The 24,351-nt window shown below is 38.9% G+C and overlaps 5 protein-coding genes across 7 annotated transcripts; 4 read left to right on the top strand and 1 right to left on the bottom strand.

Annotated features, from left to right (window-relative positions):
• Positions 1-3,316: 3,316 nt before the first annotated feature.
• LOC137963596 (uncharacterized) lies at positions 3,317-5,501 on the top strand. 2 transcript variants are annotated; one of them, XM_068810733.1, is made up of 2 exons: positions 3,317-3,651; positions 4,009-5,501. In XM_068810733.1, the coding sequence occupies exon 2, from the start codon at positions 4,014-4,016 to the stop codon at positions 5,049-5,051; it is 1,038 nt and encodes a 345-aa protein (XP_068666834.1). In that variant the 5' UTR covers positions 3,317-3,651; positions 4,009-4,013; the 3' UTR covers positions 5,052-5,501. The 2 variants fall into 2 exon arrangements, with proteins under 2 accessions (XP_068666834.1, XP_068666835.1); XM_068810734.1 differs by having other exon boundaries at positions 4,012-5,501.
• A 326-nt stretch (positions 5,502-5,827) lies between these two features.
• On the bottom strand, positions 5,828-7,100 carry LOC137963994 (protodermal factor 1-like). Its single transcript, XM_068811250.1, has 3 exons — positions 6,900-7,100; positions 6,532-6,811; positions 5,828-6,405 (listed from the first exon to the last, which is right to left on the bottom strand). The coding sequence occupies exons 1-3, from the start codon at positions 7,051-7,053 to the stop codon at positions 6,075-6,077; spliced, it is 765 nt and encodes a 254-aa protein (XP_068667351.1). The 5' UTR covers positions 7,054-7,100; the 3' UTR covers positions 5,828-6,074.
• Positions 7,101-11,344: 4,244 nt separating this feature from the next.
• On the top strand, positions 11,345-13,821 carry LOC137962429 (vegetative cell wall protein gp1-like). The gene is made up of 2 exons (XM_068809283.1): positions 11,345-11,636; positions 11,756-13,821. The coding sequence occupies exons 1-2, from the start codon at positions 11,462-11,464 to the stop codon at positions 13,600-13,602; spliced, it is 2,022 nt and encodes a 673-aa protein (XP_068665384.1). The 5' UTR covers positions 11,345-11,461; the 3' UTR covers positions 13,603-13,821.
• A 3,654-nt stretch (positions 13,822-17,475) lies between these two features.
• Positions 17,476-18,343, top strand: LOC137964009 (rapid alkalinization factor-like). The gene has a single exon (XM_068811271.1). It carries the CDS (start codon positions 17,757-17,759, stop codon positions 18,114-18,116), a length of 360 nt encoding a protein of 119 aa, XP_068667372.1. The 5' UTR covers positions 17,476-17,756; the 3' UTR covers positions 18,117-18,343.
• Positions 18,344-18,866: 523 nt separating this feature from the next.
• On the top strand, positions 18,867-23,122 carry LOC137962936 (probable bifunctional methylthioribulose-1-phosphate dehydratase/enolase-phosphatase E1). Of its 2 annotated transcripts, XM_068810073.1 has the most exons (9): positions 18,867-19,113; positions 19,672-19,767; positions 19,963-20,062; positions 20,523-20,642; positions 21,496-21,610; positions 21,834-21,889; positions 21,972-22,112; positions 22,350-22,448; positions 22,733-23,122. In XM_068810073.1, the coding sequence occupies exons 3-9, from the start codon at positions 20,027-20,029 to the stop codon at positions 22,829-22,831; spliced, it is 666 nt and encodes a 221-aa protein (XP_068666174.1). In that variant the 5' UTR covers positions 18,867-19,113; positions 19,672-19,767; positions 19,963-20,026; the 3' UTR covers positions 22,832-23,122. The 2 variants fall into 2 exon arrangements, with proteins under 2 accessions (XP_068666174.1, XP_068666175.1); XM_068810074.1 differs by lacking the exon at positions 22,350-22,448.
• Positions 23,123-24,351: the final 1,229 nt, after the last annotated feature.

Raw genomic sequence — 24,351 nt, forward strand, 5'->3', positions numbered from 1 at the left:
CCATAATAAAATTACAAAGTGACATCACAATTGGAAGTACAGTTATTAAACTGGGATCATTCCAATAGATAAAGTTGAGTCACATCTCAGCTATCTCATCAGAAGTAGATGACGACGATCTCTTATCTGGGGCACTCGATGTGAAAAGATTACTAATCTTTTATCAATGGTTATGCGTAGTACCGAGCACGTTAGTCACTAATGGGATGGGAGTCACACACAGTAGCCCAGATAATCTGAATCTGATTAAATGAGGATGGAGCCGGTGGAAAACATTTGACATTTGGTTGATTAATGAGGACCTTAATCACACTGCAGGATGTAGTTCCCTTTTGCGTAACTGAAAGAGGATTAAATTTCGTAATTCGGCGAAAATTGGCATTTTTCTTGGCTCACCGACAAAAAAAAATATGGTTGGAGGGAAGAGTGGAGAAGCAAGTAAAAGAAATTCAATCCACTCTCGGTAACTGCAATGCCGGTGATTTCTCTACTTACTTTCCCTAGCGTGAGAGAAAGTTTGATGAGGGTCCACGCACATGCCCATCTTCGATCAATATCAAAGATGTCGGATGAAGACAATGAGTCAGGCAAGAAAGAATTTGCATTCAGACCACCGATTTTGGAGATGTGGATACCACCAGCTACGCATGGCTGCGGGGGACCCGCATTGGAATGGAAGCTTCATTCTCTCCTCTCGCCTTAAATGCAGGCAAAATCATTCCAAGTCCCCCTGTTATGGTAAAAGAGAACAGTTTACATTTCACACAGTTTCTTTGTTTTAATTTCCAAAGACGGTTATCAGGTTTTAGTTAAGATGACAAGGTACAAAGGAGGCTAGTGATTTTGCTAGGGTTTGACTAACACAGCATCGACAATGATCCCGGAGTTTCTTTCTTATGCGTCGTTTTTGCTATTTGCTGTGTAGGCCATTTTACGGAACAATCACTGTGCACAGGAACGTCTCGGTATAATATTAAATAATAATCATCCGGTCTAATTCTTAATGAACAGAAATCAAGACATTTCATTCTCCCATTTGTGACGAGAATTTTAATACAAACCACGGCACGTTCAACTCGGAAATCAGAATCCAGTAGGGGAAGTAAAGTGGGAAGACGGAGTTCGTCATTATCAGAAACCACTACCTGATGATATCTTCAAAGTGTGAATGGAACCCTTGAATGTCAAATGATGAAGAGAAAAAGAAAAGAAAAAACCAAACAGTGTTAGCTTTTGACTGGAAAAGTTTGTAATCTCCTTTGTATGCATCAAGGCCAGGTCTGCGAAAAGTCCACATGCAGGCTTACACGGACAAAGTGGAACAGCAGCAGAATCAATATACGTAGTCCATGTTACTATCACACAAAGCATAACGCAGCAGCAGAGAAGATATCTTTATTGCTATTCTTTCTTTTCTCTTCTCTTTTCCTTTTCTCCTTTTCCCCCATTTTTTTCACTTATTACCCGATTTGATCTTTTCTCTCGAATCTCTTTTCCTTTTTTTTTTATTTTTTTGACAAGAGGATGAGAGAGGTTTAACTAGTGGGGCCGACATCAAAGGCTGGACCCACTCTTCATATACGCAACAGGTTGATGGGATCTGTAGAGTCGGTCATTGTTATATAAATTCGGTGTATAACCGGTGACTCATACTTAAAATTTGGGTGATTAATCCTTGAGCTGTTTGTTGAAATATTCCGACTTGGAAGCATCAGTTATTTTAATTCGTGTGCTGGTGTCTTTGTAAGTAGATCCTTCAATCTTCAAGGGAGGCTTCAGAATAAATCCTGTCCTGACATTGGCTTCTTCATTAAGAGCCATGCCATGCAATGGGTAGAAGGTGATTTTGCTCGCAGCCGGTGAAAATGAGCAACTGGCATTTTCCGAATTCTGGTGAAAACGAATTTTTTTTCATCTCCCGTGGAAATTGTCTCGAACTAAAGGTTAGTTTCGTTTTCTTTCAGCCAAAATCGCCATGAAAATCCTGAAAGCCACTGGCTCATGGCAACGGCAAAGGCATGATTAAACAAGTCTTGTCTTGTCCGCTGGAGAGAGTGGATTACGTATGAAAAGTTTTTACGTTCTGTTTCGTTGTTCCCAAAAAAATAAACACTGTTCTTGCTGCAATCTTACGCTATGTCATCTAGATCCTTGCTTCATACTCCAGAAAATAGATACATGGAAGAGACAAGAATGAAGCAACAGGTTCTCTTCACTCTCTATCATCCTTAATGGATTCGGTTTTGATGCTTTTCAGGAATGGATTGGTGCGTCAAAGGTACTGATTGCATGTCAGAAAATTTTATGAAATTCTCTTAGCTAGCTCCGTCCCTGCAGTAGCACAATGGAGAACAGAGCACTCCCACCACAGTGATCTTCAAATCAAAGAGCGTGGGGCCTTGGGCAATTGGCAACTCGCTTGGCTTGTGAATACTCAAGTTGGCCGCGCTCAAAATATCCCAAAGTGATGCTCAAATGATTGAAGTTGCCAACTGGCTTCTTCTTCCTACTCGTCTCCCTAAACAAATTATAACGTTCTCGATTAATTTGACATTTCACTTGTTTCTTTTAACGTTGCTAGTGAATGATGTCATGATTGGTGCATGGAGGAAAGGATTGCTCCATATTCGCCATCGAAGGGTCGGTTCAGTGTTCCTGGTGAGCACATCCATGGAGAATCCAGAAGTTGCTCGAATATATATTTTAATCCAACAGGGACATTTTGGGAGTCGACACCCACCAGCTGTAAAATGAAAATCCGTCGGAGCTGTTCTTAAACTGTGAGCCATCTCAGTGGAGAGAAGCGGATAGTTTCATTATTGTATGTATATCCTGACAAAGGGTAACAGCCCCTTGAGATTCTTTCCTCCCTTTCTGTTATTGGCGTATCTGATCCGAACAGTCTCTTGTTTCCACAAGAAACCAAAGACCCATTTTGATAGTAGAATGCGGTTTTCATCTTCCGACTTTTGGTATCCATCTTCTTCTCCAGGGATCCAACGTCCGTCTGGGACTAGCCGAACTAGGTGTCTCGTCCGACGAGTTAAAGCCGCGCCAGGAGGGATTGGACATGGTGTCTAGTCAAGGAAGCCCCAGAAGCGAGGCGGACATGGGAGACGACCCTCTCCTCCTCCTTGATGAGCAGGTCCGTAGTTACCCTTGGAGCTTATTTTGCTGCTGGGATTGGGCCTCTTGTGAAATGAAAAATAAAAATGATGATATAGTCTCAACTCTTAGAAAGACTGGGCTTTTCAAGCAGAGCCCATATAATGATGACCGGACGGTGTCTATGTCAACGGTGGGCGACGGGGACGAGTTTCCCAAAATCCGAACTCGAATCTGAACTCGATCGCCGAGCTCGATCCCCGTCCCTGAAACTGTGACGGTGTCGACCACAGTGGCATAAGGCTGACCTCTGATCCGCTGTTGCCTTCATCTGCGCGGTTTGTAAGCACCACACGCGCCCAATTTTGGGATTTCGGACTGCTTTGACGGGCTCGTTTTCCCTGGATCGGTACTGTATACCGATTTTCCCTTCCGGTTCTCACTCCCAGACTCGTCGCTCGCGGTGTTTCTTCCAAACGAAAGGTTCTAAGCAGTGAGGACGCTTTTCCCCCACAGGCAGAAGAGCCCTTGCTTAACATTTTTCAGGTAACACTGCCGTCTCTCCTTAAAATTAAAATTTCAACTCCGGTGTTCAGATAATTTTGAACAGCAAACTGAATGTAATTTGTCTTGGAGTCGTAGAATATTCTGTCCAAGAAATTGTTCTGATTGTAACTAAAGTCGGGATCACAATTCACACATTTCTTTTTTCCATCTTAGCAGATCTCTCTCTCTCTCTCTCTTTCTGTCTATCTATCTCTTTTTGAAATGTGATTCTTTTGCCTTTTGTTCATTTTCCTTAACTATTCTGCGATGTTGGGGGTTTAATCTTCTGAACTGCTATTCGTAATTCCTAATCTTATATTTCTCTTCTCTGTTTTTTTGGTTTCTTGTTCTCGCCAGCAGTGATGTTGATGCGCGGATACAAGCAAACAAGACGTTGGCATGCTATTCAAAATTCTCGAGTCGCACTTCCAGTATCTCTAATATTAATTTGTGTGCTCTTTTTATTCTTTCTGAAGTACAACGGCAAACCCGAAGCTTCCTTTGGTCTTACAAATGTTAAATGGACTAGTTTTCCATCTTCTGTATTTCACCCTTCTTTAGAATTCGTAAATGGAACTGATGTGATTTGGCAAATTCCTGATTCACCAAAGGCCGTTCTTTTTCTAGCTCATGGGTGTAATGGCAAAGCCGCAAATTTCTGGGACCGATCAGAGAATTGTCCGAACTGCATTGGGTTACCAGAAGAAAGGCTAATTGTCCTTCGTGCACTTTCTAGGAATTTTGCTGTCCTAACCATATCCAGCACCGATAGGTGTTGGTCTATGGGGAGGGAGAAAGAAAATGTAAAACGGATTATCAGATGGTGGGTTGAGAAAAATAGTCTCCAAAAGCTTCCTCTCACAGCTATGGGAGCTTCCTCTGGTGGGTATTTTGTTTCTGCACTCGCTGCTGAAATGAGATTCTGTAGTATAACACTGATGATTGCAGAAGGGGTTTTTGATGCTATCAATATAACCTCTGATTATCCACCAACTCTTTTTGTCCACATGCCCAAGGATAGGAGGAGAAAGGAATTGATTGTTCAATATATGGAGGCTCTTAGGAAGAATGGTGTGAAGGTTGCCGAGATTAGGTGCATGGAATTTCCCCTGAATCTGCATTTTTTCTCAGATAGAATTCCAGGTTTGGATCAGAGAATTTCGGCTAAGTTGTTTGAGTTATTTCAGAAGAAGGGATTTATTGATGTCAATGGGTATATGAAGAGTGATGGCCGAGCAGTTAACTGGAAGGAAGCTATAAGAGAAGGAGATATTTTGTCAGCAAAATCTGAGTGGACCAGCCACATTCAAGAGGAGATGAATCTTGCATTTGCCTACCATGAGATGACTAGCTTGCAAATAGAGCAAATTCTTGATTGGTTTGAATCGCACATGAGTTGATCAATAGATTCATTTGCCAAGTAGCTTTCTGAATGCAGCATGAGAAGCATAAGATGACTAATCTTTATTTAGGAAGGGTGTTTAAGAATAGCCTGCAACACCAAATTCTCATACATCAATACTGCTCTGAACAGAAGAAACAGATCTATTTCCAGCTGAGAATCAGACAAAATGATGTTCTAAGAAGTTGCTTGCTACTAGATCCCATACATACAGGAAGCTCAAATTTGGATGTGGATATAACCAACTCTAGCTGATTTCCCTTCTTTTTCTTATATCCATAGTCATTGTCTGTTTATGCAATGCAAGTCTGCTTACACATACAAAAGGTTCATTATATTATATTCAGTTTTCTCCATTAACATGAACCTCCTGGATGGTGTGTATCACTTGGAAACTTATTTTGTACTGGTTTTTTATGTTCTAGAGGTGTCCTTGCTGCATTTTTCACTTATTTCTGCCAACAACATTAAAGAAGCATTGGATCACCAACTTAGGTGAGATTTCTATAAACTATTTTCAGCCAATCTGAAAATTTAGGAGATTGGGACACCAGTTTCCTTTATTTACCATAGTCAGCAGAAGTCTTTACTTGTAAAGAACACCAAAACAGATATCATCCTACGTATTTGTCCTTGCCCTGTTAAGGACCAAGGGTGTAGAAGTCCCACAACCAACATGTCCATCACATTTATTTTTCTTATATGAAATTTATGTTCATCACTCTTATTTTTTCTTATATGGAAATATGTCCATGACATTCATTACTATCACACTTATTTCATATGAGCAAACAGTGAGGCATGGCATTTTATAGCTGGAAAACAAAGATATAAATACGGGAAAAGAAAGAAGCCCATATGTAGGATTACAACACGCGTCTCTGTTTAATGCAGTACTCATCCCTTCACACATTACTAGACATTTAAACAAGCAACCAAACTACTACACCGACTCGAATCATCTCACAAAGTGGGGAAAACGCAGAAAGATGCTGAAATCATTTTTTTAACTAGCTTAGCTTCATGCTGTAGGCTTGAGTTTCCCTTCGTTAGCTTGCTTGAAGAGCTTGGCCTGAGCAGCGGCAGCTTTATCAGACATTAGAACAGCCAAGAACTTTTCCTTAACTTGCTGGGTGGTGAAAGGAAATTTCTTGTTCACCATGGAGTTGAGCAAGGAGGCAGTGCCTTCTCGGTATAGGGAGCCGAAGCCGTCGTTCCTTGTGTTAGCCAATGCGTCTGTCAATCTGAGTCCCGAGCTGAAAGCAGGAGTAGCTGCTACCCCGAATATGGACCCCACTGTTCCCCAGACGCCACAGAGTCCCCAGATCAGCTTGGGGTGAGTCTTCCAGTAACTGCACGCATTAAAGAAGACGAGTAAGCTAACTAGCTAAGACGATGAGACAGAGCAGGATGGCAAAGTCCAAATCGTTGAAATAAGCGAAAGCAGACGAAGCATTACTGAGGGATCATCTACTCACTCGCAAGTGCCGGTGAAGAAAGGAGGGAAGCTTTTGGGATCCGGAACGAAAGGTGGTGAAGAAGGTGTTGATGGAGTGGACGGCGCTGTTGGTGTAGTAGTGACTGGAGGAGGAACAGTGACCGGTGTCGAGGTGGACGGAGGAGAGTGGTAGTATCCTCCCCCACCCGATGGCGTCGATGGCGTTGATGGAGTTGACGGTGTTGACGGTGCGCAAGCCTTACCACCTCCACCTGATCCATGCGATGGAGTGGATTTTCCAGGAGGAGTCTTCGGAGAACCTGAATCCATCCAGACATGTTTATTAGCATCTCAAAATGAACGAGAAAGTATTTGCAGAGACAAGAACATGAAAGAGAGAACTCTTGCTTTTTGGGGTATGTGGGTCATGTCCGTAGTAGTTCTTCTGATCTTCAACTCCTTGCAGGCTTCTACACATGACCCGAATCACCATATTTTGAGACAGTAAAGCTACCAAGAAAACCCATACGAACTTCGCACTCTTACACCTTCCCCCCTCCATGGCTGCAAGCTAAGAGAGACTGAGATGAAGACACCTTTCAGTGAGCAATGGAGTTGAATCGGAATATATTTATATAGCATTGTGAACATCCAAATATTCATGTGAGAGGGAGGTAGTGAGTAAATACCACTTAGTACTCTAATAGAGATAACGCGGTTGTGGGTAGTTGATATGTTGCAGGTGCATTTATATACGAGTAAATAAGAAGCACGAAAGATTGCAGTAGAATTCGGATTTTATCAAACTCAAATAAGAAGAGGAACAAAAGAAAGAAAATTTTCGTTCTTTCCCTGTCGTCCCTATCAAGTCAACTCTGAACTGACATTTACGAGAGCGGACTCACTGAAACAACAAGAGGCACTGCTGTTAGTGTTTCTCCACACGAGATTAATAAGTCACATTGGAGTACATGGGTCCTATTAATGAGATCAATAGGCGTGCCTGTTTTTAGAGGCACAAAGTCAAATTAGTTTGAGCAAATCCAAACCAAAATTAACATTTCTGTCCAGACTCGAAACTCTTAAGCTTCCCAGCGTCACGGTAATATCAGTTTTGGAATTACTGATCTGAACATTTGTACAATTTTCAGAACTTTTTCAAGACACTATTTGGTCATTTACAGCACGTCCCATGTTTGCTATTGTGACCAGAGAAGCACATGCGCTCATATACCAAACACATGATGGCGCCATCGACAATTGGGTGGTCTAGAGATCGATAAACAACAGCAGAATGACTTGCAAGCTTACGACCCTGACTATCTTCTTCTAATGATGCAAATCTGATCATCGGGAACAAGATAACTGATGGATGCATCAGAAGAGCAGTGGGCTATTATTAGTCTTTACGAGTTTCCTCCCTAGGTTTACATTCCATGAATGAATATATTGCTACTGGTAAATCACTTGGGAGAGTTATAACAACCTCGTTCCCTATCATGAATTTGGCACCTTTCATGATAAGCAAGACTGGAGTCGATATAATTCACCTAAAAAACTTGAGAAATTATGCATTAATGGACTCTTAACTCTGATCTCCATTTTGTTCGTCCTTACTTTTCTTTGCCTTAATTGCTTGATGCGGTTTAAATGTGGGGGCGGGAAAGTGGGTGGATCTCCCCATACATAAACAAAACAATTGATTGATGGACAGCGAGGCCATCCTTTTAAAAGCTTTAAATTTCCAACTCAACTATCAAAGCAATTCAAAAACCTTGTGGCCATTTACTTGTTTTGACTGGTCGATCTGGACAGCAGTTGTTGTTGCCCAAGCAACGACAGCCTAAAGTTTGGAGATTAGAAAAGAACAAAATTAATGCTCACACAACTGATCATATATTACACTTTGGAGTTGTGCCAGCTCTGAGATTTTGTTGGTTTTTCGGTGCTTACAAGGAGGTGAAGCAGTAGTAAAACCTTGGGAAATACAGTTTTCTTGCTCACTTTTATTGCAGGAGGTTCAAGAACTTGAGCTCGTGAGGAAATCCAAGGTTTAAGATGTGATAACCGTCGTCGCTTGATCATCGTAGAAAACAATCAGGAATCAGGGCAAGTTTTCTGCCCATAAAAAGGAAAAGTATAAAGGCCTACCACAGTCTGCAATGGAGCTGTGCATTACTTCCTCAACCACTCCAGGACGACATAAATTATGCCCTGGTTCGGAATTAAGATCCCTCAGGTCTCGCGTTGCCTGGTTCGATTAAATAGTTCGTTTCAAAATTTTTAGATGTTTCTAGCTTGTTAAATTTCTGGGGTCTCTAAGAGAAGCAGTAGACAAAGAATAGTTATGGATACCTCCTGGTAATTTTAAGGTGAGCAAAGCTCCTCCACCGAAAAATGGAACAACTTACATTTTTTATTATTTACGGCCTACTTATTTCGATGCAGCCCATAAATGCAACGTAGCAGCAGCCAAATCAATATAGGAGCTCACATTGCCTAGCGGTTTCACATAAAAATGGTAACATCTCCAACAGTGAAATGAATTTGGAATTTTCCGGTGAAGAGGTTTGTGGAACTCTCCGCCTTCGTCCACTCACTGGGCTTTCTTTCATGAAGGCGTTTTCCGGTGAAGAGGTTGTGGAACTCTCCGCCTTACGTTTATTTAGTCTTGTTTATGGGAATTTTATAAAAATAACCATTTAAAACAACTTATTTTGAAAAACAACGACGTTATCAAATTGTTTTGAAAAATTATTATTTTTGTAAATAATGTGATAAAAATTATACAAATAAGTTGTATTTTTAAACTTTAAAATAATTTTTTTATATTTTTTCAATTTATAAATATTTTAAATTTCTAAATATTTTAAATCTAATTAGTATACTTAATTTAATTTAATTTTTTAAAAATATAAATTAATAAAAAGTATAACAATAATTTTTTTAATTAATAAAAAAATTTATTAATATTAAATGGTGTTAAATAAGTAAGAGTTAATTTTTAATTATTTATTTGATTTTTAATAATTTATTATTTTAGATATAAGTTAATACAAAATATATTTATTTTTTATGTTTTTTTTAAATTATTCTAAATTTTATCATGGCACTGATATGGCACTGATACGGCAGACAACGTGGCGAAATAATGACATATCGGACGACGTGTTTTTCTAATTTATCTATACTTAAGTGTCGGCTTTGACTGCATAGGTTATTTTTGTAAAATTCCCTTGCAGAGATAGAGAGATGAACGTACTGCGAGACATCTTCTGCAGACTTGGAAAGTTTTTTTCTTAAATGAATATTACAAGTAGCGAGAAAGCAAGAGATGGGCGGCGCATAGGAAGTATTTGTATTTCACGGCTCTACCTTACTGCCTTTGGAAGTTCGTTCGTCATAAAGCAGTCGCTGTCCTCTGTCGATATTCATCGAATCCGCTACCATTAGGAAATAGGCTCGTACTGCTTGTACCCAAAACCTGAAACATGATTTACGACTTTTTATTAGTTACTGCGTGCTCTAATCTTCTCCCGCACTATCACAGTGTAACTGCAATGGCCTAAAGTGAGCAAAAGCCACAGAGAAGATGTAATTTGAAAGAACCAGAGCCAGTTTCTGTAAAAGTTGTCACGTGTGAGCGAAATCTTAACCGAATGATTTTTCAGCTAAGTTCGACAAAGCGAAAAAAAACTGCCAACAGTGATTGTTAATTTGAGGCCGGAAGAGGTATCATGGAAGTTTTTCACTTCACCCCGGAACTTCATGATCTCTCTCAAATGGATGAACCAGAGATGACAGCACCATACGATAAGCTTTAATTCATTGCAGGCAAACACAGAAGATAAGGTGGTATAGTGTTTAACTGTCAAGAGCTTGAGTTGGAAGTCTCACTGTTTGATGAGTTCATCCACTAGGACCACTTCATTTCCATAATAAAATACCCAGAACAATAGACACCAGCAATAGACAACTTCTCAACCAACTCGTTTCGTTTCATATTCTGGAAGCAAAGCCTTTCTGAATTGAGTCTTTCCAAAATTGTTTCCTGACCCGAGCCGATCTATGCTAACCTGTCAATTCACCATGGGAAGTGTTTTCTTTAACGAGAATATGATCCGCGGAATACAAACGTAGAAAAGACAGGCACTCCAGCACGTTGCGAATGGCTTCGTTTTCGTAGCAAGAACAGAGCCCGCGGTTGGGATGGGGAATACCAAAAAGACAGCCAACACACTCGCCTGCGACACGCTTCCAACGTAGCTAAAACACGTAACAAGTGCTGATTTTATTTGTCTGCCAACGCGATCTAGCAGTCCACAGATAGTGAATTTAACTCAGCTAAGCACTCGTAATCTAATCGTCACAATCACCCGATTATGATAAGAAAGATTAGGCATTCTTATAGAGACCTTTTTAATGGCCGCGCTGTTACTGATTTACGCACTGTTCGTTTTTCATTTATATCTCTACTTGGAGTAATTAACAAATGTAGCGTCAGATTGGTGCGACAATTGGTATGGATTAAAAGCGGAGTTCCCGAAGAACCGTTGGGGAGGGGAGGAGATTCGAAAATGTGGCGGAGGAAAAGGACGAGATTCACCAGCAATTAGGTGGGGGCAAGCCAAATTGATTAAAGAATATTACCGTTATATCCCTGCCCCTCTGCCAAGTGTAACCGAGCTTACTACGAGGGCGCATGCATCCTAAAAATGGCGCCGGATTATTACCCATACCGGGTTATTCGCCTGAGGTTTGTAATTTCCTGTGTACAAACAGTAGGCTTCTGGGAAGACATATATATATAAACCCTTTTGCACGATTAGTGTTTGTACTTGTTTGCTGGCTCGCCTTCTTCCTCACTCTCTTTCCGAGAGCTGACCCGTTCCTGATCTGCTCACCTTCCCATTTTTAACTTACAGGCACAGGAGGTTTCTGGTGATTGTAAGCTGCTGTGGAAACCTTTCATGGAGTTTGGGAAGATGGGTGGCGTGTTTCTTCTGATCTTTCTGGCGATGATCCCCGGTCTTGGTCGTGCTTATGACTTTTATGTTGGTGGAAGAGATGGATGGGTTTTGAAACCAAGGGAGAACTTCAACCACTGGGCGGAGAGAAATCGGTTTCAGGTCAACGATTCTTTAGGTAATGCAATTTTTTAATTCGTACATAGCCAATTAGGAGATGATTGTGTTTTCTTTCTTTGATGGATGTGTTTGTAATCTTTTCTTTTGTAACTTGGTTTGGGTTTCTTTGTTTATCAGTTTTCAAGTACAAAAAGGAGGCGGACTCTGTTCTGCTCGTGAAGAAAGAGGATTATGATACATGCAATACAAAGAATCCGATCGTTAGCTTCGATGATGGAAGCACGATGTTCAAGTTCGATCGATCAGGTCCTTTCTTCTTCATTAGCGGTGCTCCTGGCAAATGTGAGGAGGGTCAGAAACTGATAGTTATTGTATTGGCTGTGAGACCTCAAAAGGGGTCTCCTCCACAATCGTCCCCCTTGCCTTCTCCTCCTCCACAATCGTCCCCCTTGCCTTCTCTTCCTCCACAACATTCTCCCTTGCCTTCTCCTCTTCCTCCACAACATTCTCCCTTGTCTTCTCCTCTTCCTCCACAATCGTCCCCTTTGCCTTCTCCTCCACCACAACATTCTCCCTTGCCTTCTCCTCTTCCTCCACAATCGTCCCTTTTGCCTTCTCCTCCTCCACAACCTTCTCCTCTTCCTCCACAACACTCTCCCTTATCTTCTCCTCTTCCTCCACAATCGTCCCCCTTGCCTTCTACTCCTCCACAACATTCTCCCTTGTCTTCTCCTCTTCCTCCACAATCGTCCCCCTTGCCTTCTCCTCCTCCACAACGTTCTCCTTTGCCTTCTCCTCTTCCTCCACAACATTCTCCCTTGCCTTCTCCTCTTCCTCCACAACATTCTCCCTTGCCTTCTCCTCTTCCTCCACAACATTGTCCCTTGTCTTCTCCTCTTCCTCCACAATCGTCCCCCTTGCCTTCTCCTCCTCCACAACATTCTCCCTTGTCTTCTCCTCTTCCTCCACAACATTCTCCCTTATCTTCTCCTCTTCCTCCACAATCGTCCCCCTTGCCTTATACTCCTCCACAACATTCTCCCTTGTCTTCACCTCTTCCTCCACAACCTTCTCCCTTATCTTCTCCTCTTCCTCCCCAATCGTCCCCCTTGCCTTCTACTCCTCCACAACATTCTCCCTTGTCTTCTCCTCTTCCTCCACAATCGTCCCCCTTGCCTTCTCCTCTTCCTCCACAATCACCCCCCTTGCCTTCTCCTCTTCCTCCACAATCGCCTCCCTTGCTTTCGCCTCCTCCTCCACAATATTCTCCCTTGCCATCTCCTTCTTCTCCTCTATCATCTCCCTTGCCTTCTCCTTCTTCTCCTCCACAATTATCTCCTTTGCCTTCATCTCATCCTCCTCCTCCACAATATTCTCCCTTGCCATCTCCTTCTCCTCATCAATCATCTCCCTTGCCTTCTCCTTCTTCTCCTCCACAATTATCTCCTTTGCCTTCATCTCATCCTCCCCCTTCTCAATCATCTCCCTTGTCTTCTCCTTCTCCTCCCCCTCAATTATCTCCCTTGTCTTCTCCCACTTTTCCTCCACAGTCATCTCCCTTGCCTTCTCCTTCTTCTCCCCCTCAATTATCTCCCTTGTCTTCTCCGACTTTTCCTCCACAGTCACCACCCTTTCCTGCTCCCTCTTCTCCTCCACATTCATCTCCCTTTCCTTCTCCCTCTTCTCCTCCACAGTCATCTACCTTTCCTGCTCCCTCTTCTCCTCCACAGTCATCTCCTTTACCTTCTCCATCCCTTTCACCCAAGTCTGCTCCTTCTCCATCTCCATCGGCCTCCCCAAAATCACCCTCCGCGCCTTCTCCCTCCTCCGAAGGTTCACCACCGACGGCCTCACCGCCATCTCCTCCCTCTCCTTCAAGCGGGGAAACACCAGGATCTCCTCCTCTGGGCCCCGAGACACCCTCAGAAAGCCCCTTGCCTCCTTCCTCATCAGCTTCTCTCATGTCTGGAGTTTCTGTGAGCGTATTGACCATCGTACTATCTTTCCTTGTTGGGCCTCTGTAGGTGGATGCAGTAACACCTTGTAGAATGAAGAATGGAAATGTGGAAAAGGGCGACCATCTATTCTTTTTAGCTTTTATTTTATTTAATTTTTCCCTTTTTTTATTCGAGTGTCTACCAGTAGAAGAGATTTCTCTTCGAGTTATATTTACTTATCATAAAAGATGGTTGCTCTTAGAACACCAGAGGGATGTAATCGGTAACTTTTTAATTATAGTTTCTCTTTTGAAATGTGCATATGGGTAATAAATGCTCTGCATGTGAATCCGCTTTGAATCCTATTAAGTGCTGAGCAGCAGCTAGCGAGGAGCTAGCTTTCCGGGCGGGTTGTCGTTAACACAGGAAACACAATGTGTCCTGAAACATCCCTCCGGTGTCCTGAAACAACCCTCCGATTGTACCAAAGGCTGCTGGAGGTCGCAAATGGCATTATGATACATAACGTCTATTCAACAATACTTGGCTTTAATTGTGAAATGTGAACCAATCTCCTTACTGAAGGCCGTCAAGCGCATTCATGATTCATTTGTCCATAATCCATAAAGCTTCTTAGCCGGAGCATTGTTTAGGTGTTAGTATAGACTAGTTCAAGTGCACTGAAAAACAGATTTCAGTGTTAGTGTCCCCAAACGAAAAGTATGATATATAAACAAGAGAATAAGTAATATTTTATAATATACTTAAATAAAATATATACTTAAATAGATAATTAACCAAAATAAATATGATTACTACACTTATAAGTGATTTAACGTGTAGTATTAAAATATGTTAATATCCTCATGAACAAAAAAATTATATTATATTACTTAATGATTATAGTTTATTATAAATTAATACAATAATTACATGTGACTAGAGTAAATTATTAAAAATTAATAAAAAATGTAAAAAAGAATAAAAGCGCATATAATAAATAAATAAATTATTATGTAATACCATAAGAAATATTTTAACATTAAAACTCACTAATTTTAATATAATATTAATAAAATAAATATAATAAACAAATAAATATATTTATCAATAACATAATATATATTTTTATGTATTAATAATTAATAATATATTTCACAAAATTTAAAACCATTGGTTTAATTAATTATAGCAATGGGATAATTAAACCAAAATAATTTATCAAATATTTATTTTAAAAATATTTTAATTATGAGTATTAAATCACTAATTTAATATAGTAATTATAAAATAAATATATTAAATAAATAAGAATAATAATTTATATTCTTATTACGATAGTTTAATTTTTCCTTAACTTAGGAAAAATTAAACCATCGGCTTCCTCAAGGCGCACGTCGTCTTCTATAGCGGGCCACGGCGACGGAAGCGGTGCTCCGACGGTACACCGAAAGTGAGAAGAGAGGGAGGCCGAGAGAGAAGAGAAGTCGGGAGGCTGAGAGGGAGAGGAGAGGGAGGAAGGCCAACGGGGGCGGAAGAAGGAGAAGAGAGGGAGCAGAGAAAAAAATGAGAGGAAGAAGATGGGGCGAAAAAAATCGTCGGGAGACGAAGGCCGAGGGAGAGGAAGAGGAGAATAGCGAATGACAATAAGTTTTTCCTTTCGGGGGGGGATTCATTCCACTTCATTGTGGACTAACCCCCCCTAAATCATGATAGTTCTATAGGGCCTATTACTTGTGAAAATAACCCAAAACCTGTTAGTGTATACATTAAGTGGTGAGTGTCACTTTCACTATTCTTAAGAAAAATGAGTGAAAGTGAAATCACACTCCTTTGGGCTAGTAAATTCACTTTCACTTGCTCTCTCACTTTGGTTTTGCTCATTCTACCCTCTCACTTTTGTATTTGAAAATTATACAATTAACTTTTGTTTAAGTATTTTATTTATATATTTAAATAAATTAAAATTCTTAATTATTTATTATTTACAAATTTTGAAATTTATCTTAGTTTATTAAAGGAATAGCTAAATAAAATGATCGAATAAAAATTAAATCAATCAAAGTAATTTTATATAATAAATTCCCTCTTTTTATTTATATAAATTCAACATTTTAATATTGTACTTTATTTCTAATTTAAGAGTGAGAATTTACATGTCACAAAAGTAACAATTTGATTAAGTATTTGGATATTATATAAGTATTTATTTTATTATTTTATATATAATTAAATAACTAATTAAATTGTATTATTAAAAATTATTTTTTATTTTCAAACAAGTTAAATTTTTTTAGTGTAGTCAAATTAAACAATCTAAAAAAAATCCCCTAAATGAAGACCCGCCAATCGCATTCATGATTCATTTGTCAATACTCTAGAAAGCTTCTTAGCTAGAGCTATGTTTAGTTATCATAGATTGATTTGATCTCACATTCCTCACAAAAAAAAAAAAAAAAAACAATTTTGTTTTTTATTATGCATGTGGCTTTGTATTTTGGTCGAATATCATTATCTTAATTCAATAATCTAGAGATGTTTGTCTTGCTCTTAAAGTGAAAGTAACCCAAAACCTGATAGTTTGTACGATAAGTGGCTAGTGTCACTCATTATTTAAAAAAACGAGTGAAAATAAAATCACTCCATTAAGCTAGTGAATTAACTTTCACTCGTACACTTGCTCTCTCACTTTGGTTTTACTCATTGTGCCATCTCACTCTTGCATTTGCATATTATAAATTAAACATTTGTTTAAGTATTTTATTTTATAAATTAAATTAAATTAAAAAATAATTTAATTTGTAGTTATTTATTAATTTAAACAAGTTGAATTTTATCTTAGTTTATTAATTGAAGACTTAAATAAAACTATCTTGTAAAAATTAAATCAATCTGAGTAATTTTATATAATAAAATACCTTATTTTTATGTATATAAATTAGAGATTTGAATATTATATTTTATTTATAATTAAAGAGTGAAAATTTAGATATTAAAAAGTAACAATTTGATTAAGTATTTAGATATTATATAAGAAAGTATTTATATACTTTTTTAATTTATATATAATTAAATATTTAGTTAAATTTATTTTTTTAAATTGTTTATTATTTCAAAACAAGTTAAAATTTATTTTAGTTTAGTCAAATAAAAATATCTAAAATAAAATTTAAATATATTAAATTAATTGTATATAATAAAATACCCTTTTTAAATTTACTTAAATTTATGATATTTAATAATATATTTAATTAATATTTTAAGAGTGGGAATTTAGATATAAAAAGTAACAATTTGATTAAGCATTTGGTTATTATAAAAAAATATTATATTTATATAATTAAATAAATATAGTTAATTTATAATTTATAATTATTTATTAATTCAATCAAGTTAAAATTCTATCTTAATTTATTAATAAAAAAATTAAAATAAATAATTCACATAATAGTGTAAAGGTTTTCGGTGATACTACGAAAAGAAGAAAAGCAGAAGACTGAGTAAATGAAAAAAAGAGCCTTAAAATGGGACAGTTTGCCATCAAATGTCATCAACCGAAGGTTACACTTTGTAGCACTCTTTACCTAGATTAGTCATAATCATTAAACATTTAATGTGCCACCTCATATTGGAATGGGTCGTGGCCTAGTGGATGAAGAGTGAAGATCGGGTAATCTTAAGACCAAATGAGAGGAAAGTGGTGGAGGCTAAAGATGGCAAGGGGTTACAAGTAAAAGTTTGTGGCCGAGGAGGGGATGAAGGCGGTAAGCCCATGGAAAAACAACCCAAAAAAGAGCGGAATCAAGAAGCTCCAACCACCCGTAAGAAAAACAACGGAAGCTGCAAGAAAAAAGGGCAGGTCCCAACAGATGTGAAAACCGACGGGAAATGCGCCAGAAGCTAAAAAACTGCCTCTAAGTCTAAGTCCCTAACAACACCACCCTTTTTCTCCGTAAACAACTCACAAATCCAAATCTCAGCTCTCCCCAATCCCCTCCCCCTCCCCCTCCTTTACGCGGAAGGGCAGGGACCAGGACGAACGAAAGGCAGATTCATCCCTTTGGAGACGTACACCTCGTCCTCTCTCCCTTCTTTCTTCTTGGCAACTGCGTGCTTCCTTTGCCATTTCTTTTTCGTTCAAGGGTTTGAGAGGTTTGGGTGCAGGCGTTCCTTGGTTGTTATTTGAAACAGAGCGTTTTCATCGACTTCTACTTGTCCCGGGGAAGCTCTCCTCCTCCTGCATGGCTTTAAAGGTGGGTTTGCTATTAGCCATGTTGGCCCTCGCATGGGTCGCCGAGTCCGTCCCTTCGGACCTCTCCGTACACACTTTGGGCCTCCCCCACCTCGACTCACTCTCGTCCACCTGCAATGGTCTGGTCGGCGACTGCATCGACGAGGAGCAGGAGCTGTTGATGGATTCGGAGATCAGCCGGAGAGGACTCTACGCATCCAATAGATTTATCAGCTATGGTGCACTGCAAAAGAACAGGGTCCCTTGCAACCGTCGCGGCGCCTCCTACTACAATTGCCGGCCCAGAGGCCGAGTGAATCCTTACCGTCGTGGCTGCAGCGCAATCACCAGATGCAAAAGGTATAGCTAGTGATTCAACCGACGGCCGCCACCCCGGAGCATTTACCAACCAAGAAACAGACAACAACGAAAAGAAAAAAAAAGGGAGAAGAAGGAGAAGCACGAGTAAGAGAAAGTATCAGTATAGCTCATTCTCAGTTAGTATACTAATAAAGCTGGGAATCCGTCCAGAGCTTCTGCTCTTCATATAAATCTAAATCCATTACCTTTCCTTCTCCTGCTTCTTCTTCTCCGCCTTCTTCTAATTGATCTCTCCATTTTTCTCCTATTTTTTTTTTCTCAATATGCTCCTATTATTTGTTCCGGATTATATATTTTATAACAAAATGTGTGTCTAAATTTGATGTGGTGCAATAAGAAGACCTCTTTGCTTCTTCTCTTTCTCCTTCTACCTTTTAATAGCCAAAAATAATCCATTCACATGTCCATAATTTGATCTTATAACACATCTTATTGCAAATTAATTTTTTCTCCTTACCCTAAATAAATAAATTAATCCCTCTTTTACTCCTTAGCGCCGGTCAGCGTTACATGGAATGTTGTAAATGTGACACTTGTGTAAGCATGGTATATTTAATTTTTTCTTCATATTTTGCGGAATAAACCGTCGGGTGGACCGAGCAACGAGAACCAGTGACACGTTCAAGAGACTCGGGCACTCGCGGCTCTCTTTCCACTTTCGTGTTTCGAAGCTTCGAACCTAACAATCTTATAAAATTCAGTCCATAATTTACTACGAAACAACAGGGTAGGCGTCTGCCTCTCGACCTTCGGCGTCGCCGCGCGTTAATATTTACCGACTGCTGTGGCAAACGCTCCATCTCTCATCTCATCGGAAGCATACATCCAGATTAAACCCGTAAATGACACCCGCGCCCTCGTCTCCGAGCTCTGTCGACATTTCTATTAGCTTGGATGGGTCTCGGGCACCGGAGGCAGCATTACCGTAAAAGCCCACGACGATTCTATTCCCAAATCGCATCAGCTTATAGTCATGTCTCCTTCAGGTAAGTAATTTGCTTTGCTTCTCTTTTTAATTTTAAACGAATAGTTCTTCAGAAGGAGCGATTGGTTCCAGAAGATATGTTCGTGCTTTCTGGAAGTGGTTCAATTCTTTCTGCACCCTCGCCAAAACCTTATCCGCCAAAGGAATCGAGGAGTTTTCTCATCTTTTTTTGCTCGTCTCTGCTGTGTTATGTGCGATTAAATTATTTGCAGTTTATAATGTTCACGGTTTTTTTATTTCCGATTCATCTTAGTTGATTACGGAGAAGGTGTCTTCAAATTTGGTTTGAAAACAAGTTTTTTAATTAACAGCTGGTGGTGTCTACTTACAGCGGTGCGGCCAGCCACTGTAAATGTTTTATTTTAAACGTTGTGTCGTGTACGTTGACGAAATTATATCTATTTAGAAAATGTTTGGAAAGGAGACGGTAGGCTAGTTTCTGCCAGATAAGCTGTTTGCGAGAAGGAGCTGATTTTATTTGCTTTGTGTAATGCATACTATTAGTTAATGGATTATCTGTTTTTAATTGTTTTTCTTTTCTTTCTCTTTTTTTTTTCAGGCTTATCTGATGCGTAAGGCTGGCTCTGTTATTCACAGTCATGGGATGGAATCATGTCTTGTCACAATGATCCACCCTCACCCAACGCAGTTTAGAGTAACTCCCATGACTTGACAAGTTATTAATGGATACATAAGTTTCATCATTACTTCTAGTTTACTATTGGATGTTATTTGTACTTTTCATGAAATCGTTTGGAGGCTCATCTAGTTATTATACACACTCTCTATGTTTAAAAATTCGTAATGTTGTACATTATATATCATCATTGCGCTCTTTCTCTGTTTGTAGAGTCTATTACCATGAGCATAGAGAAAGTCAGTTGGACGAGCTTTGGAGAAACTTGTACCTTTTCATGCAGCTACTTACTCATGAGCAAATCATGAATTGGGTTTGTTTCAACATCTACTTGATTCATATTTTATTATAATCTCCAATTTTCTGTTTAGTTGGGTGACTTTTGATGATTTCTCATAGTCGTTTTGCATATTTGTTGTAAGGTTACGTAGGACTTCTTATAAATCTCTCACTAGTGACAAGTGTCAACTAACTGCCAGAGTTACTTGAAGTTTGATGGATTCATAAATGCTTTTAGGTATCCTCAGTAAGATGCATGTTTAAACAAACTGTAGAAATTCATGGTTTGTGGAATCTCAAAAAGAAATACAGAGATCTCCTTTTATAAACCTTGTTGACCTCTTTTATTCCCAGCTTTTTGTCCTGAATTTGCTAAACATAGAAAATATGTTTTTTACATACATATTTTGTGTTTAAATATGTTTGTCCTTATACCTCAAGCAGCTTTAACATAAGGTGATGTATTGGTGAACTTTCCAAATCTAATGTTTCAGATAACTCACATGGAGATGATAAAAGGAATTCAAGAACATGGCTATCACGATGAGCTTGTAGTCCCAATCATTGAGAACACTGCCCATGAAGGCGAGCTCACAGAATCACTTAGTCAAGCAGTCTGTTTCTCTCTCTCTCTCTCTCTCTATTTGTCTCTTTCTCTCTCTCTGTGTCCCTTATGGTGTTCCCTGTTAGAATTTATGAAATTGATATTCTGGAATGGACCTACAGTATGACCAAACTGCACGATAAACATATCTGTCCATGTTCATCTCCTTTGCTTTCATTTACTTAAGAAACACCAATTGCCTACATGCCATCCAACATGTAATATAACTTTATTCTGAAATTTAACTCTAATACTGTAAACCAAGAGAAGAGCTGACTAAACATTTTTGAGAACTGCTCATGCTGAGACAGAGGGTTGAACAAAACATTCTCTCTTTATTGAATACTTGAGTGATGCTCTGTTTCAGGCTCTGGTGATATTCTCCAGTAGTTGATGTGTGGAAAGAACATTTTAGTGGAAGATCTCCTCATTGTTTCTCGAACAAAGTCGTAATCAACTTCTATATGCATTATATGCCAGCATATAGAATTGTCAATGTTAGTTGAGTTTTTATCACGATAGAGAAACAACGTCTATTAACAAGAATCCTTCATGTTTTTTGTGTAGAACTGGATGCTTGTGGAGTTGAGACACTAACCATGCTAAAAACTATATTTGTTTCTTGAAGTTGAGTGGCTAACAAAATTAGCTATCTTTGCTCAGTTGATTTATTGACAGTGGGTGTTCCTTCTGCTATGTCTTTAAGATATGCTTTCCCTAATACTAACAATAAAAAGCTAACTAGGTAAGCAAGTAATAGAGATGATAGCTGAACTATATATATCGTCCTGTACACTTCTCTTTCTTTTTCCCACTCCTTAATGTGGTTGGTGAAGATGTTTATAATTTTTCCTGTTGCTCAGGCTGAGTGTTATCATTATCTCTTTGTTGCTGCCATCAAGCTTCACCAATTGGGTTTGGACTGGTCCACTCCAAGCCATTCTCCAATTCGCAACATTAGAGTTGTACTTGTTGATGGTAGGTATGTAAATCATCTATGGTAAGTTCTCTTGTAGCATTCTCCTTATTATGTAAATTTGATAAAATTTCATTTGGTGTCTAATAGTTTGTAGTAGTTTGATAATCTCGCAATTTTTGCAGCATGCTATTCTTCTTGACATTGAAGGAACTACTACTCCGATTTCATTTGTGGCTGATTTTCCTCTCCCATATGCCTGGAACTATGTGAAAAACTATTTAGAAACCACATATGACACTGAAGAAACCAAAGATGATATCAAATTGTTGGGTGCCCAAGTAAGATTATCAATGCAATAATTTTGTTTGGAATGGCGACATTAAGTAAAAGATTAAGTGTGCATTTTATAAATTGTTATAGGTTGAAGAGGATGTGAAGCAAGGGGTTGTCAGTTCTCGACCAATTCCTCCTGATGAAGCAGGAAAGGATGAGGTTATTGCTTCCTTGGTGGCTAATGTGAACGCCACTGACAGGAAAATTACTGCTCTGAAGCAATTTCAGGTGATTATTTACAATATGATATAACATTTTAGTATTGAGGGCATCCTGACAGCTTAATGTTTATTTGTACATCTTGAATGTCCAAGTTTGAGGGATCAAACCACTAACATCCTCACTCTTTCCTTCTCACGGAAGCATTAAATGAAACTGACTGGATGGATATTTAATTCTGAATACCTTGTAAAATGCTTTTGTCTATCATACCTATTTTATTTTCAATACATTTTTTGCATGAAGGGTGTATGGAAATCAGGATTTGTAAGTAATCAATTGCAAGGAGTCTTCTTTGAGGATGTACCAGAAGCTCTAGAAAGGTGGCACTCTATGGGAATCAAGGTGATCTATGCTTCGTGAGAAGTTTCTGTTTCTTCCACTCGAATTACAGTTGCAAGGCGAAACGGCTTGTGGAAAGCTAATTATCATCTTCATTGTTTCTTTTGGTTGTTATCTTTAAATTTATGTTTCGTTTCGAATCTGTTATATTATAATGGAATGACTTAATCACTTAACAGAACCACATACAGGTAAGAATTATTTCTAGGGTGTTACTGTATTTATGAATTTAATATTAAAGGATAATAAAAATCAAGCATTGTGTTTGAGACCGTCAATATTTGCAGGTTGGCATCTATTCTAGTGGTAGCAGGGAAGCTCAAAGGCTCATACTTTGGAAATACAGCTCATGGGGACTTGAGAAAATATCTCTGTGGATTTTTTGACACAGCAGTAGGATAGATCATTGAATTATTGTCGTATCAACAAAAGTTACTGTATTGTCTTGCTTATGTGTATGTAGAAAAAAAAGAGACTCGAAATTATCTGGAGATTCTGCAGTCACTGGGTGTTGACGAGCTATCGCAGATCTTATTTGCCACAGATGTTTATCAAGAAGCTGTGGCTGCAAAAGCTGCAGGTCTCCATCTCTCTCTCTCTCTCTCTCTCTACATTGTTCTGAACTCCTGGTTTATGGAGATGCTTTGCCAATTTTATACCGCAGTTCTGTGAAGTGTTTTTCGTTAATAGCGACACGTTATCAAATTTTAGATTATTTGATTATTAATGCTTGTCATCACATTTCCCATGTGTCTGTTGAGCTCCCTCCTGATATTTGGGAACCCTTGTGGGTAATGTCATGGCCGAAGCAGGCCTATTTTTCCTCTTCTCATCCCCTTATAATGAGTTTAGATAATTTTAGTTTTATCATGCTACAGAACTAAAATTCTTCTATGCCTTTTTTAATATTTCTCTGATTTTTTTCAATTTGAGGGTTGTCCATGCATATATTTTCTAGATTTTCTGTCTCATTTTCGGTGCAGTTCCAATAAAGTTTTTGTCTACCATTAATTTTCTCTGTGTCAATTAGTTAAAAGGAGTTTCTACCACCCCCGTCAGTGTTTTATTCGCGACCATGCCTAATGCTGCCTTGAGAAGTATTACCCTGTGGAGACCATTCATTCAATTACCCGCAAGTGTGTCGACCGTTAACAAGTTGGTGCAACCATTTTATGGGTCTCAGGGAAATCAGTTGAAGGGTCTAAAACCATTTTATGGCATGGGGCAGTGGGCACACGTAGAAATCCTACAGCCACCGCTGGATCTCCGTTCACTCACTCTCATGTAAAGACAAAAAGGAGTCAAGATATCCTTATTTGGTCATTCCAATTGCTTGATGACACTTGGCAGTGTAGCTATAGAAAACAGAAAGAGCCACCACAAGCGCTGAAACGCATGTATCCAATCCAACACTCCTCCGGACTGTGCTTAAAATTCAGCTTCTAAAAGTGCGAATTTTCAACAGTAAGAAAATTGCATCGGACGAAGATGGGAAGGAAAGGACTTTTATCTACTTCTCCAGTTGGAAGTGGAAAACTCTGATCCGGTTTTCTACTACAGATGTTTATGTTTATGCTTAAAGAAAGTTCAGAGTCCAACCTCTTCAGAAGACTTCCTAATTTTCCACTACCCAATAATAGAAGGAAGATTTTAAAGAAAACAATAAAATATGAGTTGGTAAGAAAGACTCCTTCCAGTCAGTCTTGTAGTAGGTTTCTCTGCACTGAATTTACGCTCATAGCTCACTGCAAAGTAAAAGCTAATCGCCAATGCTTGACGCCCGAAGGAGGAAACAACACAACTCCAATAAAATCAAGCCACCAAACAGAAAACCGAACAATCTGAGAAGAAAAAAGTTTTTACGGACGAAATAAAACTGAAAAAGGAAAAATACTTGTCAAGAAAT

The sequence above is a fragment of the Aristolochia californica genome, unplaced genomic scaffold, assembly GCF_029961685.1.
Source record: "Aristolochia californica isolate CCGP_79_NKW_82.1479 unplaced genomic scaffold, dmAriCali1.0.hap1 SCAF_4, whole genome shotgun sequence".
NCBI lineage: Eukaryota > Viridiplantae > Streptophyta > Magnoliopsida > Piperales > Aristolochiaceae > Aristolochia > Aristolochia californica.